Source organism: Prosopis cineraria, unplaced genomic scaffold (assembly GCF_029017545.1).
Source record: "Prosopis cineraria cultivar Desert tree isolate PC_DT_omini unplaced genomic scaffold, ASM2901754v1 PC8, whole genome shotgun sequence".
In the NCBI taxonomy this organism is placed as follows: Eukaryota; Viridiplantae; Streptophyta; class Magnoliopsida; order Fabales; family Fabaceae; genus Prosopis; species Prosopis cineraria.
In genome coordinates this window covers 10,013,226-10,030,057 of record NW_026555339.1, presented here as the reverse complement: position 1 = coordinate 10,030,057, position 16,832 = coordinate 10,013,226, and the positions used below count along the sequence as shown (strand labels likewise).

Genomic DNA, 16,832 nt, shown 5'->3' with positions numbered 1-16,832 from the left:
CACCTTTCTAATTAAAAAACAAAAGATCTGACAGAGGTGGCATTTGAAAAACAAAATGCCCTCGCTCTCACATTAGTCTCATGGCATTTCATGAATTAATAAAATGCTACGAGATATCTATTATAGTTTTGAAATTTATAGCGTTTATTAAACGCCACCAGATTGAAATTTCAAATGTTACCAAAGCTCATTTTTGTAGTATTGATAAGTCTTACCCTTTAGCTAATTAACTCTTTATTATGCATAACATTTATAATTTCTATTATTTTTTTAAATATTAATTTTATTAAGAATTGTAATTTATCATGTCAGTGACTATCACATTTGTGAGACCACTAGAACTAGCATTTACCAAGCACTCCATGCAAAGTACAAATAAGGGATGTGTTTTTCACAAGGGTTAGCATTTTAGCTCACTCTTAGAGAGAGAGAGAGACAGAGAGACAGAGAGAGATAGTATAGATCTGAAAAGAATGAATTAATCATTTGGGTTGCCCACAATGATTTTAAAATAAATTATAAATATTAATTCCAATAACTACATATTTAAGAGTCACTATTGTACATAAGACATTTTTTTTAAAATATAACTCTTAATTTACAACTAAAATTTTCATTTACAAAAGTACGAATTAACATTCATAAAAAAATTTTAAGAGTTAACTGTATTAATTCGATCTTTTACACCCAACTGTGATTTTTTCTAAAAAAATAAACTTTTGATTTTAATAGTATATTAATTATCACGTGAAGTTGTACCTTTGAGCATCTTTCACGAGGAATCGATAGAGATTTCAACAAGCGTAACAAATCTATCTCCATTATCCACCTGTGCGTTCCACATCATAATTTTTTTCCTAGAAACTCTTTATTTTGTTTTCCAAGTCAGAAACTTTCACGAAAGTCGTTCTTTTAATAGTAATGGAAGGAATAATCCCTCGTCACAAAAATATACTAGTCAATAGTCAATATACTGATTTTTTTATACTTATTTTATTAGCCAAAAATAATTTATGTTAACTCTTATAAGAAACGTATTTTATATATATAAGAAAATGTATTTGAGTTTTTGTTTTTATTGTGACCATAGTCAACTCAAAGTCTTTCTTTATAACTAATTATCACAATTTCACAAACTGAACATTGCTATGAACAAAATACAGTGTAAACTAGCCTCAAAGGTGAGTATATGAAAAGGAAAAGAAAACAAAGAAGAAACCAGTAATCAGAGTCGAAATTCATTCCATGAATTATGTGGATAAAACTATTAACAAAATTGCATGTAAATGAGCTTATGTTTTTCAGGTTCAGGCCCAGGCCTAACTTCCACAATGGCGGGAATCTTAGCACTCATTCTCTTATGGCCCATTCGGTTGACAGGATGTCGGGTATGGTATTTAAGAATATGGGAATCAAATTTATTATTTATATCTTTTATAAAATTATCATATAGATAATGGAAAGTTAATTGTTAATCCTTTAACTTTTAACTCACTTATAACTCAATCTCTCAATTATAACTCACTACAATTTAGTCTCTCTCAATTATGACTTTCTGCGATATAATTTTTCAATTTTTGACTCACTTATAACTCATTTTTTATTTTTTAATTTTTTTTAAAAATATCTTTCTAAGTAAGAGGAATAAAAGAAATGTTCATATCTTACTCTAAAATATCTCCTCTTACTCTTTGATGTATGATATAAGGTAACATTAATAAAAAAAGAACTAATAAAAGTTGAGGGATTAAATTATAAATAAGGAATACTGTTATGACATTTGATGTAATTTTCTTTACTAGATATGATACTAATGACAGATCCAAGACCCATGACTAGCAAGAACAATGTTTCTTTGAGGAAAAAAAAACAATTGATTTCACGTATTGTCATAAAAAATTTAATACATAAAGTATAAATTATATAAATTTTAAAATATATAAAAACCAAATAAATTATAGGATTGGAGCTTAGATTTATAAAATTTAGATCAACATATTGTTACTCCCCTGATAACAAATAATTGTTATGATTTATAATCAAAATTTAGAAAAAAAATTATTTATTTAGTTTAAATTAAATAATCAAAATAAATAAGTTCATGGCATATCCAAAATCATAATTTAGAAATATTAATATGAAAAATCCTTGACAAGTTATAATAAAGCACTAAAAAAATTTCAAAATGACGCTTACACATATCAAGAGTACTCTATCATCCATAACAAACATTACTTCCTGGATAAGTTTATAAGTGGACCCCACCATCATTCATTTTTCTTCCTACTTTTTCGGTTCTTCTTCCTTACATGGTGAGAATGGCGATTTGAACTGGAGTTGGTAATTTGGGCCGAATCCGACGGACCAGCCCGAACCTACCTAAAAAATTTAGGATCAAGCTCGAAACAAAATATTATTTTTTTATTGTTTGGGCCTATTCGGGCCACCCGAATAGGCCCGAGAAAATTCGGGCCAAGTCCGATCGGGTTCGGATTTGACCTGAATACCTGAATAAAAAAATAATTTTTTAAAAAATATATAAAATATGATAAATATTAATTAATTTTTTAAGTTTTATATCATTTATACCAAAATATTATGTATAAGTGTTTTAATGTAGTTATTTTTTTAAAAAAATTAAAATAGTTATATTTCATATTTTTATTATTTTTAATCAATAAAATATCTCAAAATAATATTTAAAATATATTTTAATATTGATTTTAATATTTTAAGACCCAATTTTTGTTAAAAAAAATTTTGAGTCCTATAAATCATTTGCATGTAAAAAAATAATTTTATATTTTTTATAAATTAAGAGAATTAATTTTAAAGTAAAAATAAAATTGAAAATAATTTTAAAAATAAAATTTAGGCATGTACGAATTTCTGACTCTACTACTAGATAAACATAATAAATAGAATAATATTCTTGAATAATTACTTGATTATTGTCCATGTTAGATTTGATTAAAAATTAAGAGTAAACTAGAGTAAGAATCCCTTTTATATAAGAGTTAAACAATATAAAAAGTTAAAAAAAAATAATTTTAAAAAAATAATATTTTACTCATAATTAAATAATTTTTTTATATAATATAATGATGGCAATTTTTTTATATTCACAAAAATGAAAAATACAATTTACCTAAAAGTTATTAAAAATTTTGAACTAATCGAAATAATAATTTTAAGTTAGTAGTCTAATTGTGATTGAATTGGGATCAACTTAATCATAATTAAAATAATATAATTTAATTAAAATATATAAAATATTTATATATGACTATGATAAGAGCAATATTTAAATAACTAAGACATTAATTTACAAGTAAAGGAAACATTCATAAATAAATTATATATAATACAATAAAATAATAACAGAGCTACTTCAATATAAAGTTGATAAATTATTTTTTATTTTATTTTTTTAAAATTAAGATAATATTTTACGATTAATAGAATTATTTAAAAATTAAAATTGGTTCAAAAAATATAGAAAAATATTTTTAAAAAGTTTCTGGTTATGATTAAAATTTATTGGCTTATGAAGTTTAATAGATTGAATTATCACTTTGTCAATTATTTTAATAATCGTTTGAGTTTATTATTTTTACTCTTTTAAATTTTATTTTTGGGGATGCTATTCACTAGAAAATATTTTTGGAGCGTGAAAATCTGTAAGATATGTTAACGTTTCGGCAGTTATATTTGAATGTTGGAAATTGTTAGGCAAGAGAATTAAAGGTCACAAAGTTCTATTGTATAGTTTAGAATGTTACACATAAGATGTAGGGTAGAAAGCTTAAGAAGCGATTAAAGTTTAATTGAGTAATTAACTTTGGCTTGAGTGTTATGAAGAAACTTTTATGTGTAAATTGTGGTCCAAAAATTTCAAAGTTATTATAGTTAATTATGGTTGAGTAGGCTCTCTTGGAAAGAAAATTGTGGATTCAAAAGTAAAGTAGATTAAGATCTTCTTATGTTTTATAGGGTGTTTGTAAGATAGGTAGCTCAATTGGAGTGTAAGAAGTGAGTCTTGACCTTTGAATGTATTACAAGTAAGTGGATAGCGTTCCAACTGATATTTCATTAAAATTTCTTTTATTCAAATATTACATTTTTATGCAAATTCTTTTTAAGACAGCAATGTGATTATGGGATATTTTGTTAATTAAATTACTTTATTTTGTGAAATTATTTTACCAGAATTGATCATTTTAGTTAATCAGTAAATACAAGTTTGAATTTTTATTGTGAGATTTCATTTTGGAAATTATTGAATTGTTACGAAAAAAACGATTCATGCGAGTTCGACTTTAAAAAGGAAAAGTTGATTGAATAGTGATCAAATTCTCACATGTTTGAAATTGAATTTGAAAGGGACTTTGTATAGAACACTGGTTACTAACAGCAATCCCGTTAGCCCTTGGCGCGCCATGGTATACCTAGCTAGCAGGGTGTGTATAGGAGGTGTTAACCCCGTGCGATAGTCAACACACGTGGAATGGAGGGATGGTTATTTGTGAGCATTGTACTCACATTTGTTTTGTGACTTCAAGCCGCGTTTGGTTAGTATTACCTTCATGGATTGTGTGTCCACGTTTGTTTTGTGACTTTGGCTGTGTTTGGTTACTTACCCTCATGGACTGTGTGTCCACGTTTGTATTCGTGACATAAGCCGCGTTTGGTTAGCATTACCCTCGTGGATTGTGTGTCCACGTTTGTATATTATTCTGATAAGTTTCTAAAAATTGTAAATTTGATTATTTGGTGATTTTATATTATATTGGTTTTTATTTAGTAAACTATTTACAAATATTTATATTAATTATGTGCCTTCTTGAACTCAAGTGGTAATAACATTTGTGATGATAGTTTAGTGTTTTAAGATTTTATTTAAAATTTTATAGAGCCAATTGATTTTAAAGTTTATTAAATTTTTATGAAAATTGCTATTTATTTAACTTACATAATTATTTCAAACTTTTATTTTTATTCATATTTAATTATTTATTGTTGGGACGTTATTCACTGAAAAGTATTTTATTTGGGCTCATATACCATATCTGATTTCGTACTCCTTGTTGATTTCTGATGGGCTCGTTGCTGAATTGACCAGAATATTACTTTTGAGAATATCATCTTATTCATGTAAAATTTGAAAACTTATGAAGGATCTTTTGAAAGTCCAATTTAGAGTGCTCCACATCAACTATAGTCAGGGTCCTGATTTTTTTATGTTAATTACTTGTTGCTAAGGAGCAAAGTTCTATATTGTTGGATATATAATGTAAATTTTTTGTTGTAGGGATTTCGGAGGATTCTACCTTTAGGGGAGGTGATGCAAAAATTTAAAAAAAAAAAATTGATATTTTGATTTATGTGAAAAGTAAAATTTGATACATTAATTCAAAACTTTTCTTAATGTAAGCTTTAAGGGACGTGAATTTGTACATATATTGCATGTTAGTCATGTAAAAATTTTAGGACGTGACATTAACGGTTTTGATAAACTCACCTATTTATTAATTTTAAATAAAGTATAAATTTCAAATTATTAATAAAATTTTAACAGCTCGGGACAAACATTCAATGCTTATAATAGGGATAAGAATCCAAATCCCACATTTTGCTTTATCTCACTCACTCAAAGTGTCTTTTGCGTTCCCTTTATCTCTTGAATCCCAAAAGTGGGAGGCAAAAAAGTTGTCCTCGTCATCAATAACGATAATCAACCTCGAAGTCTATGTGTATTATTGAGGCAAACTTTAATCTTCCTTCATGGAAAAATATGTCCTATTACTTTCATTGAAGGCAATTTATTATTTACACGCACGCCCTCCCGGTCATCATTCAAATCTTTAGCTAAAAAAGGTTAATATTTTGTGGCATATTATGTGTGTGTGTGTTCGTTCCAAATATTAATGATAAAAGGACAACATAACACGAAAGAAAGAGAGGTACAAAAAAGCACGCAAGTAATGAATGTGAAAATCTCTGGTCCTTGTCATTGATAAAGGCGTTTGATCCTGCTACGTCCTTTTGTTTTTGTTTTTTTGTTTTTTTTTTTTTTGTTTTTTGTTTTGCCCAAATCTGTACCCAACATCATAAAACCATTGCATTGCTTTTCGCAGTCTACAATACAAGGCATTGTGAATTATTTCATAGTTCTTAAAATAAGTTAGTTTAAATCTTAATTTTTTTTAAAAAAAATGTACACCTTTCAATTATATTCAAAAATGTCTGAAATAAGCATTATTAATTAATAATAACAATCAAATTCTAATAAATCATTTTTTAAAAAAGAATAATAGATGAAGTAAGGGTTTAAATAACTGAAAAAATTTATATGAACTTCTACCTCTCCTATTTTTTGGACTAAGTAAAATTTTTTAAAAAAAATACCCTATGTATCATGAATTGAGAGAGTACAAAAATAACATGAGCCTTTTTCCTAATAACATGATCGAATAATTATTGTAAGTCATTTAACACTAGTTACATTAACTAGAATAGTCTCTTATATCTCTTATTTAAATAGTATCAGTTTGAAGGTTTATACACGAGGATTTTCTTATGGAGCCCATGGTAAAGATAAAAATTCTTTGGATCTTATGGATAATTTGAGTTTTTAATTCATTAAAATAAATTTGACTTCTTGCGATGATAAATATTGTCGGTAAAAGTTTTTAATTAACTGCAACTTTTCGTTTTTAAAAGTTTGTTGTACCAAAACTTAGCATGACCACTTGAAGAATAAGAAATATTATAGAATACTAAGTCAAGACTTAATAAATTAAAAAAAAAAAAGGCAGTGCCACTTTTTTCTCCCCTAAAGGGTGCTTGTAAGTCTTCAAACTTGTATTTTAGCAAAACATGTGCTCATTTTAATTTCTATCATTATTAAGATCCAAAAATGATAGAAATCACAAGTATGCACCATATATGCATTCTCCAAGTTGAGTACATTTTCGATATTTAGCACACCAATAATGTGTGAATACTCACATAAATAAATTTAAAATCTAAGGAGAATGTGCCAAGTAATATGAATTTTCAAATGTCAACAATGTTAATATAGTTTAGAGTATACATTTCCATTTCTTACAAGGCAATAACAAATTCTTAAACTATACATGAAGTGTCAATTTATTTTGATTTCATTGAAGTGAAAACAGTAAATAATTCTAGATGGACTAATTGATTTGCACGTATACAACTTCTTTTTTGGATTTAATCAAATTTGGATTCGTCTTTTCCCCAGCCATGCGCGCGCAGATATTATTCTTTTGAGCTGAAAAATAATTTATTAAAATTTTAATATAAAGTAATTCTAATATTTTTTATCTCAATATATAATATATTCATTCCTTTCAATTTATTTTGTAACATGTAATCGATATAAGATAGGATTTAAGTAATTTTAATTATATAGAAAGCTTCTTATGACACTAGCAATCATCACATATATTGTCAATAATATTGAATATTCTTTGTTGATTGCACTTAGGCGAGGCAATTTTACTCGAGACACGATCGGGTACCTTTTCTCACTATGATTCAAACTTTAATTCATCACGTTATCAGGAATTAGTTTCTTCTGCTAAATTCAGCCTCGTTGGTAATATTGAATATTCTTTGAATAATGTATCCATTTTGAATAATATACTTTGAATAATGTATTAATTTTTCTTAACACTTTTTCTGTTGTCTAAGTATTTTAATATTCACTGAAACTTTAATTTTGTAAGACTAATACAATTTTCAATTATCATTATCTACAACATTAAAACCTATCTAAATATGCAATGTTAGATTAAGACCTGTCTAAACCCCAATTTCACATCATACATTTAAAAATTACAAATGAAAAATTGAAAGATATAAAGGATTTTTTTTTTTTTGTGGGTGGGATGGCCTGGGTTTATCGCCTAAATGGCCTATGCCATAACGCCATCGCCCTTTGTGGTTGGAAAATTTTATTTTAATCGTCAAACTTGGTCGAGCTAGCTTGTGTCTCAAGTAATGGCATGTTTAAAATATTATAATTAGTTGGTTAATTACTTAGGTGTTGAGCTAAAAGAATAAAAAAATTATTTTAATCGAAAATATACAGTAAGGTTAAAGAAGACACAAACAACATTGTTTGAAAGCATTGTTACTTAGTTTGGTTTCCCCTTCATTGATTAAAGCATAATATTCATTGATTAGCACCTTGCTATAAACTTCATGGCTAAAACATATATATATATATATATAGAGAGAGAGAGAGAGAGAGAGAGAGTCATACTACAAGAGTGAAGAGGATGATGTGCAAACAAAACATTCACTTACAAGTTTTATTCAAGCCAAAACCTGAGCATACATATGATAAGACAACCATAATCTTACTATATGCACATCACAATACCATGTTTAACACAAACAGACACACAAATAACCTAGTGAATGAGTTCAAATTCAATCCTTCATAAGCTGTCCAATTGTGATGGTGCCAAGTTGATCCTCTAAATGAGATATTGATGATGACCTTGTGAGATCTACAGATACTTGTTCCATAGTTGGACGATATCGAGGGTTCTCCTTCAAGCAAGAAAACGCTATTTTTGCAATGAAGATTACCTCGTCAGAGATTGGTTCTGTGGGATAAGAAATTCGCGAGTCTAGCACATCCTTCAACAACAGCAAATCATTGTTAGTTGATTTCTCAGCCAATGATGAAATAAGTTCTCCAGGGTGGATTCCCATTATGATTTCCAAAGTCAACACTCCAAAGCTGTAAACATCGCATTTCTCGTTTGCTTCCATAATGAGACCAATCTCTGCAACAGGGTTAAGGTTTTATCCAAAACATAGTACAGTATAGATTCTTAATTACTTTAGAAAGAACAAATAAAATGGTCTTAGTACCTGGAGCTGCATATCCAAATGTGCCTACGAATGTGGTCATATTGCTTGATTCTGGCTTCAAAAACTTAGCTGTACCAAAGTCAATGATGCGAACTTCTTCATAATCTGAACTTAGAAGGATATTCTTGCTTGATATGTCACGATGAACAACAGGAAATGAACAACCATGATGCATGTGGAATAAAGCATTAGCCACACCTTTAATGGCGTTCACCCTCTTGATCCAATCAAGCTTTGTGGCTTGTTTCTCATTCTTCAGTATATTATCCAAGCTTCCACCTTCTAGGAACTCATAAACTAAAAAGGAGAATCGTGAATTGGAACAAAACCCATACAGCTTCACAATATTACGATGTTTGATTTCTGTCAAAGCTCGAATCTCACTTGTGAAAGCTTTCTGGTTGCAGATTTCCCCACCAAAAGAATGAAGCTTCTTTACAGCTACAACATCACCTGAAGGCAATTCAGCCCTATAAACACTTCCTTGGCCCCCTTTCCCGATGAGATATCTGTCATCAAACTCCTTTGTGGCTTCGATAATGTTTTCATACAACACTTCTCTATCAGAATTCCATACAAAATAAAGATCTGCTTCTTCATCTTTGTTTTTTGTTTTCCTCTCTCTAAGTCTAAAGAAAATGCATGAAGCTCCAACCACAACAAATAGTAGTATGGCCAATGGGAGGAATATCATCAAGAACTTTTTTTCCTTATGACCATGTGCATTTGTTTGGGAGTTGCTACAAGGCTGTAAACCTGTGACATTACCACACAAACCTTTATTATTCCTCAATGCTTCAAAGCTACTGTGAAGAAAGGCTCGATTGTTTGGAAGGGGGCCTTCAAGTTGGTTGAATGATATGTCAGCAGAAGTCAAGGCTGACATCCCATTGAAAATGGATGAAATGTTGCCAGAGAAGTTATTATGTGAGAGGTTCAATATTTGCAATTTCTGTAACGCTCCAAGCATTGTTGGTATTTTCCCACTCAACATATTCTCGCTGAGATCAAGATTTTCAAGAGATTGGAGTTTACTAAACTCCATGGGGATGCTTCCTTCAAACCTGTTTTCGCCCAACTTCAATTCTCTCAAACTTGTAAACCCCCCAAGTTCTTTAGTGATTGAGCCATTAAATTTATTTCCTGATAGCCCCAAAACTTCAAGATGATTTAGTGACCCTATTTCTGTGGGAATCTCGCCTGAAAGTTGATTGTGGCTTAAAGAAAGTCTAGTCAATGAGGTCAACTTCCTCAGCTCTTTCGGAATTTCTCCAGCCAGATTATTTGAGGACAAGTTGACTTCTTTAAGATTCATTGCCTCACCTAATTCTAATGGTATAACACCAGAAAGGTTGTTGTTAGAAATCATGAACTGGGCTAGTTTAGGACACTTCCCCCATGTAGATGAAAGATGGCCATACAATTTATTGCCACTTATATCTATGAATTCCAAATTTGGATATACACCAAAAAAATTTGTTATATCTTGAACCAGTTGGTTATCTTCAAGCCTGAGTCTTTCAAGACTTGAACAGTTCTTGAAGCTTTCCGGCATAGGACCAGTGAAGCTACAATTAGTGGCTCCAAAATACTTTAGGGTGCCACTGAGGCAAATTTGTTGTGGCAAATGGCCATTGAAATGATTCCAACCTAGTTGTAAGTTGGAAACACTCGTGAGGTTATTTATTTGAAGCGGAAGTTGACCATTGAGATTGTTCATATGAAGTGCTAATTCAGTGAGCTTTGTCAAATTTCCTATGGTTGGAGGAATAGATCCTGAAAGATTGTTGATATTGAGGTAAAGGATTTCTAAATTGATCAAGTTTCCTATGGAGGCAGGAATCGGTCCAGAAAACTTGTTCGAGTACAAAGACAATTTTTCAAGACTTGTGAAGTTTCCTATGAAAGATGGGATTGGGCCATAAAGATTATTATCTGACAATTGAATATCTACAAGGGAATGTAGTTTCCCAAGTTCATTGGGAACAAGACCAGTGAGATTGCTACTATAGAGATACAATAGCTTTAACTTGGTCAAGTTTCCAATTGTAGAAGGGATTCCGCTGAAGAATTTTGAATTTTCTGATAAATCAAGTTGTATGAGATTGCTCAGCATGCCAATTTCTTGGGGAATGGAACCGTAGAGTTGATTAGTTCCAAGAATTAGATCTGTCAGATCACTCAACTTCCCAATTTCTCGAGGAATATGCCCAGTGAGATTGCAAAAGCTCAAATCAAGAAAATTTAGAGCTCTCAGTGCTCCAATTTCTCCAGGGATAGAACCCATTAATAAATTGTGAGACATTGTCAGTGTAAGAATACTGGACAAGTTACCAACTTGGGGAGGAATATTTCCAGAGAAGGAATTATTACTTATATCGAAATGTTTGAGGTTAGGGAAGGACAAGAAGCTCAGATTTTGAAGTGTACCTTGCAGCCTAAGACTTGTTAGATTAATCATGGTAACTGACAAAGATTCGTCACATGTAATCCCTGTCCAGTTTCTGCACGGACTGGTTCCATTCTTCCAAGAAGACAATGCGTCTGGGCTTTGTTCACCAAGGCTGGCTTTCCACCTCAACAAGGAACTTCCTTCACTATGAAGAAATTGATCTTCAGCAGCAGAAGCAGCTTGGGAGAAAGAGGAGAGGCATATAAAGACGCAGAAGAATATGCTTGGAATATACATGGTTTTTTTGGTAGCTGGAACTTATTATGAAAAGATTCAGAGATTGATTGTTGGATGTAAATATGGTGAGGGTATTGAGGGTGTTTATATAAGAGAAAAAGAGTTTAAAAGTCACTTACTCTTCAATCTATTTGTTAACAAATTATGTTAGGTGGATGGGAAAAAGAAGAAAAAAGAAAAAAAGAAAGAAAAGAGTTAAAAGACAAGGGCTATCCCTCTTTTCACAGGCACTGAAAAAGATAACCCAGCCAGTGCGCTGAAGTAGCTTTTGAAATTGTATGTAAAATCATCGGCGTTCTGGCGTCCACACACACTTTTCCAATTAATGTTTCACACTTTAGATCAATGCTTTTTCGAAACAGTATCGTCTTTGGAAGTCTTTGCAATAACAGAGAGAGGCGTGCATCGTTGATGTGACCTTGTAATTTTTTATGTTTTGGATGAGTTGTTAGGACATTAGAGAGAGTCATCTCCTCTGACTAATTTTCTCACTCATTTAATTTAATTTCCTCTGCATAGTTTGTCGTTCTTTTCAAACATTGTTCTCTTTTAATTTTCAAGACTTCTTAGTTTTTAGGTAAAGTGAGTTTTGGCGCATATAAATGGGGGGATTCGTATGTTTATGTAATGACCATGATGATGAAGATGATGATGATAAAATGTATTTTAGGTTATATTTTATAATTTGGAGTACATATAGCAAGATGAATGTGTGGCTTAGTGGAAGTATCCTTTAGTGTCTGCTCTCGAGTCTTGCGTTCGAATCTTTACAGTCAGAGATGGCATGTTATATTTTTGCTTTGATTCTGTGAAATTACTAAAATACCCTCTTAAGAAGAAAAAACCTCTTATAAAACACCAATCAGATATTTTCCCCTTGTCTCATTCCCGTTCAGCACAACACAACCGAGAGAGAGAGAGAAGCTTCAACAACGTTCCTCATCTCCTTCGTCTTTCAGTCATCGCCGGCACGTCGTGGAGGAGCTCAGGCCGTCGTTGCTGGAGGTCTCTCTCCTATGCACTAGATCCTTCTTCCTCTGTTGTTCACGTTGCCAGAATATTCTCCCCCTGTTCCCTCCCTGTTTGGTGATGTCTGCTCCTTCTTCATCTCTTGGTTTGGTGAGTTGCCATGGATCCAGTTTTTCCCTTCATTGTCATTACGCAACCCATACACCTGGAGCTATCATTGCGGCATTTTGTCGTGGAAGAGATGCTGTCAGTTTCTTTTTCCCTTCCTCTTCGATTTGCATCAACAGCACCAAACTCCTCCTCTTCCTTCTTCGTTGGTATCACCTGCGATTGGTATGTGTAAGCTCGCCCTCCTTTTTGCCCCTGATGATTATGTATGGAATATAGGTATATATATATAGTGGTCTTCCTTGTCTGCTTGTTCGACTGCCATGTGTTTGGATTTGATTTTTTTTTTTATGAACTTAAATTGAATTTTGATGGGGAATTAGATTGGGAAAGCCTGATGAATTTAATTATGGATGCATGGAAGTTGTTGCTTAAGAGATTGAAACTAAAACAATTTTATCGAATGGTTTAATAGTCATGCACACAAGCTGATTAATATAAGGTTTGAAAGAAAATCATGTTCTAATGGAATAATTAGCCATGGCTAAAGTATCATGAAGAAACTATGATATAAAAGTTGATGTTTGGGAGCAGCTTTGAATTGCTTAGATAGATTATGGTCATGTTAAGGACAAAAATTTAAATTCATAATTATGTTTTGCTCTTATAAGAAGTCAAATTTTCGTATCAAATTGAATTAAGGAAACTTTATGTCAAGTCCCAAAAATAGAGAGTGACCGGCACAGGGTGTGAACCGTGTCATACATTCCCGTAAGCCTCAATTCATAAGTTAATTCCATTTGTAAAATATAATCAGATCTATATTGATATTAATCATTATAATGAAGCTTCAATGTTTTGTAGAAATTTCGGCAAAACCTCATGTAAATAGGATCTTCCAAAAATTCTACAATACAAAAAACTTCCATAAAATCTTATATCAATCGGGAGCTTAGCTCCTTTCAATCAGCAAGCAGCATATATATATATATATATATATTAAATAGAAACCCTAGCTATAGTCTATGTAGAGTATCTAGTCATATTTTTCGAAATGAAATACACATAAATTGTCATTACATCAAAAGGAGAGACTTCCATCAACTCTCCACTCAGCACATGTAAAAGTTCTCAAGATTAGTATGAGAATCAACGTCAGCTAAGGTATTTAAGATCAAAAATAATTTTCAATGAATAACGTCCCAACAATAAATAATAGAACATAAATAAAATGGAAAGTTTGAAATAGTTATGTAAGTTAAAAAGACAACAATTTTTATAAAAATTTAATAAACTTCATAATAAAATGGCTCTAAAAAATTTCAAATAAAATCTTAAATCATTGAACTATAATAGCAAATGATAATATTATATGATTTCAAGAAAGTACATAATTGAAATAAATATTTATAAATAAATTACTAAATAAAAATTAATGGAAAATAAAATCACCAAATAATTGGATTTAAAATTATAGGGACTTATCGGAACAATTAACAAATGTGAACACACAGTCCATGAAGGTAAATAACCAAACGCGGTTGAAGCCATGAAATAAACGTAGATACACAGTCCACGAGAGTAAGTAACTAAACATAGCTGAAGTCACAAAATAAATGTGGACACACAATCTATGAGGGTAAGTAAGCAAACGCAGTCAAAGTCACGAAACAAACATGAGTACGACGCTCACAAATAACCATCCCTCCGCTCCACGTGCGTTGGCCATTGCGCGGGATTAGCACCTCCTATAAGCACCCTACTAGCTAGGTATACTATACCGTGCCAAGGGCTAACGGAACTGCCGTTAACAACTAATGTTCTGTATAAAGTCTCTTTTTAAATTCACTTTCAAACATACGAGAAAATTATCACTTGCAAAATATAATTTCTCTTCTTAGGATCAAACTCGCATGAAACATGTAAAACATCAATCTTTCTAAATATGAAAATTCATAATTAATATTTCATAAATTATTCACTAATTTTCATGGTTGGCTTTACCAAATAACATACTGGTAAAATTTGTAAAAGCATTTCTGTCAATCCAAAAAGTATAAGTCATGACTCTAAGTAAAACAATTTAATTAACAAAAGGAGCTAATGCAATAGAAATATATAATATCTATAAATTGTTAAAACAATATTTTGATAAAGAAAACTTTCCAATATATTACTAGGACGTTATCCACTTACTTGTAGTACTTTCAACATTTGAAATTCACTTTTTACAACTCCAATCGAGTTACCCTTCTCATAATCACCCTATAAAATATAATAAGATCTTAATGGTCTTTACTTTTAAACCAACTGGTCCCTTTTTTGAAGAGAATCCACTCAATAAGAATTAATAATAAAAACTTTAAAGTTTTAGCAACAAAATTTTTTTACCAAACATCTAATGTGCAACATTCCAATCCAATTCAATGAAACATATAACCTTTAATTCTCTTGCCCAACCATTTCCAATCATCCAAGTATGACTTCTAAAACAATAATATACTTTATAAAGTTTCAACTTGGCAATTCTCAATAATTCAGAGTTCAAATAAGATCTTAATAACTTTTTAAATAAAATCCTTTACAAAAAGAAAAAGAAAAAAATCAATCTAGATTTACAAATAACAATATCCAAATATTATCATTCATGTCACTAATTTCCTCCATAATACTTTAGCCATACCAACTTATTTACTTCTCCTAAGCTTTGCATCAAGTACTTTTGGGTGCATTATTTTCGACTATACAATTAGAATTTTCTAACCTTCCATCTTTTATCCAAAAATTTATCAATAACCATACTATCCCTAAAAATTTAAATATTTACATACCAGTTCATAATCAAATTTCTTTACTTTGCAGCCTACAAGTTAAATTCATGTATCGATGACACCTAACTAAATATACTTCTTACAATAATTAATGAAGTTTCAAAAACATATAAAATCAAGCAAAATTCTCCTAAGGTGCATTTTATCAAACACCTTGTAAGCATGAATCCTTTAGCAATTACCAAACTTTCTTTCCCTCAAATTTCATTTTCCAAATTTTTTAATATCATTAATTAGAATAATCCAACTCTCCCAGTTAAATCCTTCAGCATATATAATTTTTTTATACTCAAAAGAAATCAAATTTCTACTTTGCACTACTCACGGTTCTACAGAAAATTGAGGAAAAACTCACTATCTCAACCCATAAGCATATCATGCAGTAACAAGGAAGTGAGAGATCAAAGCTTCTTACCCCCACAAGCCACCAACAGCATAAAAGAGGAAGGAGAAGAACATGGTGAAGAACAGGGGAGGGAAAAATTCTGTTTCCTACATATAGTTGTGATGAAGGAAGGAAAAGAGGAGGCTGATAGCAACCTCCAACAACAGCTACAAGACGCTCGTCCATGCATGTCCTCTCCAGCAACCTCCTCTTCTCACAAATGACGCCGGTGATGATAGTAGGAAGGAAGTTTTGATCTATTACAGCAACTAGAGAGGAAAGAAATAAGGAACCACAACGAACACTGTTAAGCATGCCGGCGAGCTAATCAAAAATGGGAAGAGGGCGAGGAGGTCTTAAGAGAAAGGCTAAGTACTCTCACTTCGCTAGAATGATCGAGAGAATGAGGAAGCAGAGGATCAAAATGAATAATGCCCTTGCGTATATGTCTGCTCTCATTTATTTATTTTTTTTAAATAGGGATAAAATGGTAACTTGTTAAAGGCTGAAGCAAAAGGATAAAATTTTTCACTGTGGACCAATTAAATAATTGGTTGCATAATTTCCACCAAAACAGCTCTTCCTGCTAAATTTTCTCCCAAAACTAATAAAAGTACTCTTAAAATATATTATTACCTCTTTTAATTTTTTTTTAGAATTATAGGCTATCACACCTTATAAAGGACTTGTTGATACTTGAAGATTGTATGGTTGGCAATTCATAAAACTTAGTAACCATGGATGGTTTGTTTTAGAATGCATATAAGATGTTTGATGGAATGAGAACTAAAAGATTAATGTTCAAGAGCAATGCAAGTATATACTATAAAAATTGAGAGAGAAAATGATTATGAGTGTTATAAAATTTTAGAGGTTCAATTATTATATTGAATGTTTCAGGAATAAACCTTGTTGTGAGGAATGTTAAGGGGTAAAT

General features: G+C 30.9%; 2 protein-coding genes across 2 annotated transcripts; one reads left to right on the top strand and one right to left on the bottom strand.

Moving 5' to 3' along the window:
- Positions 1–8,305: 8,305 nt before the first annotated feature.
- LOC129318749 (MDIS1-interacting receptor like kinase 2-like) lies at positions 8,306–11,628 on the bottom strand. The gene is made up of 2 exons (XM_054963684.1): positions 8,914–11,628; positions 8,306–8,825 (listed from the first exon to the last, which is right to left on the bottom strand). Exons 1-2 carry the CDS (start codon positions 11,600–11,602, stop codon positions 8,464–8,466), a joined length of 3,051 nt encoding a protein of 1,016 aa, XP_054819659.1. The 5' UTR covers positions 11,603–11,628; the 3' UTR covers positions 8,306–8,463.
- An 896-nt stretch (positions 11,629–12,524) lies between these two features.
- Positions 12,525–16,362, top strand: LOC129317675 (uncharacterized). The gene is made up of 2 exons (XM_054962025.1): positions 12,525–12,904; positions 15,894–16,362. Exons 1-2 carry the CDS (start codon positions 12,732–12,734, stop codon positions 16,117–16,119), a joined length of 399 nt encoding a protein of 132 aa, XP_054818000.1. The 5' UTR covers positions 12,525–12,731; the 3' UTR covers positions 16,120–16,362.
- Positions 16,363–16,832: the final 470 nt, after the last annotated feature.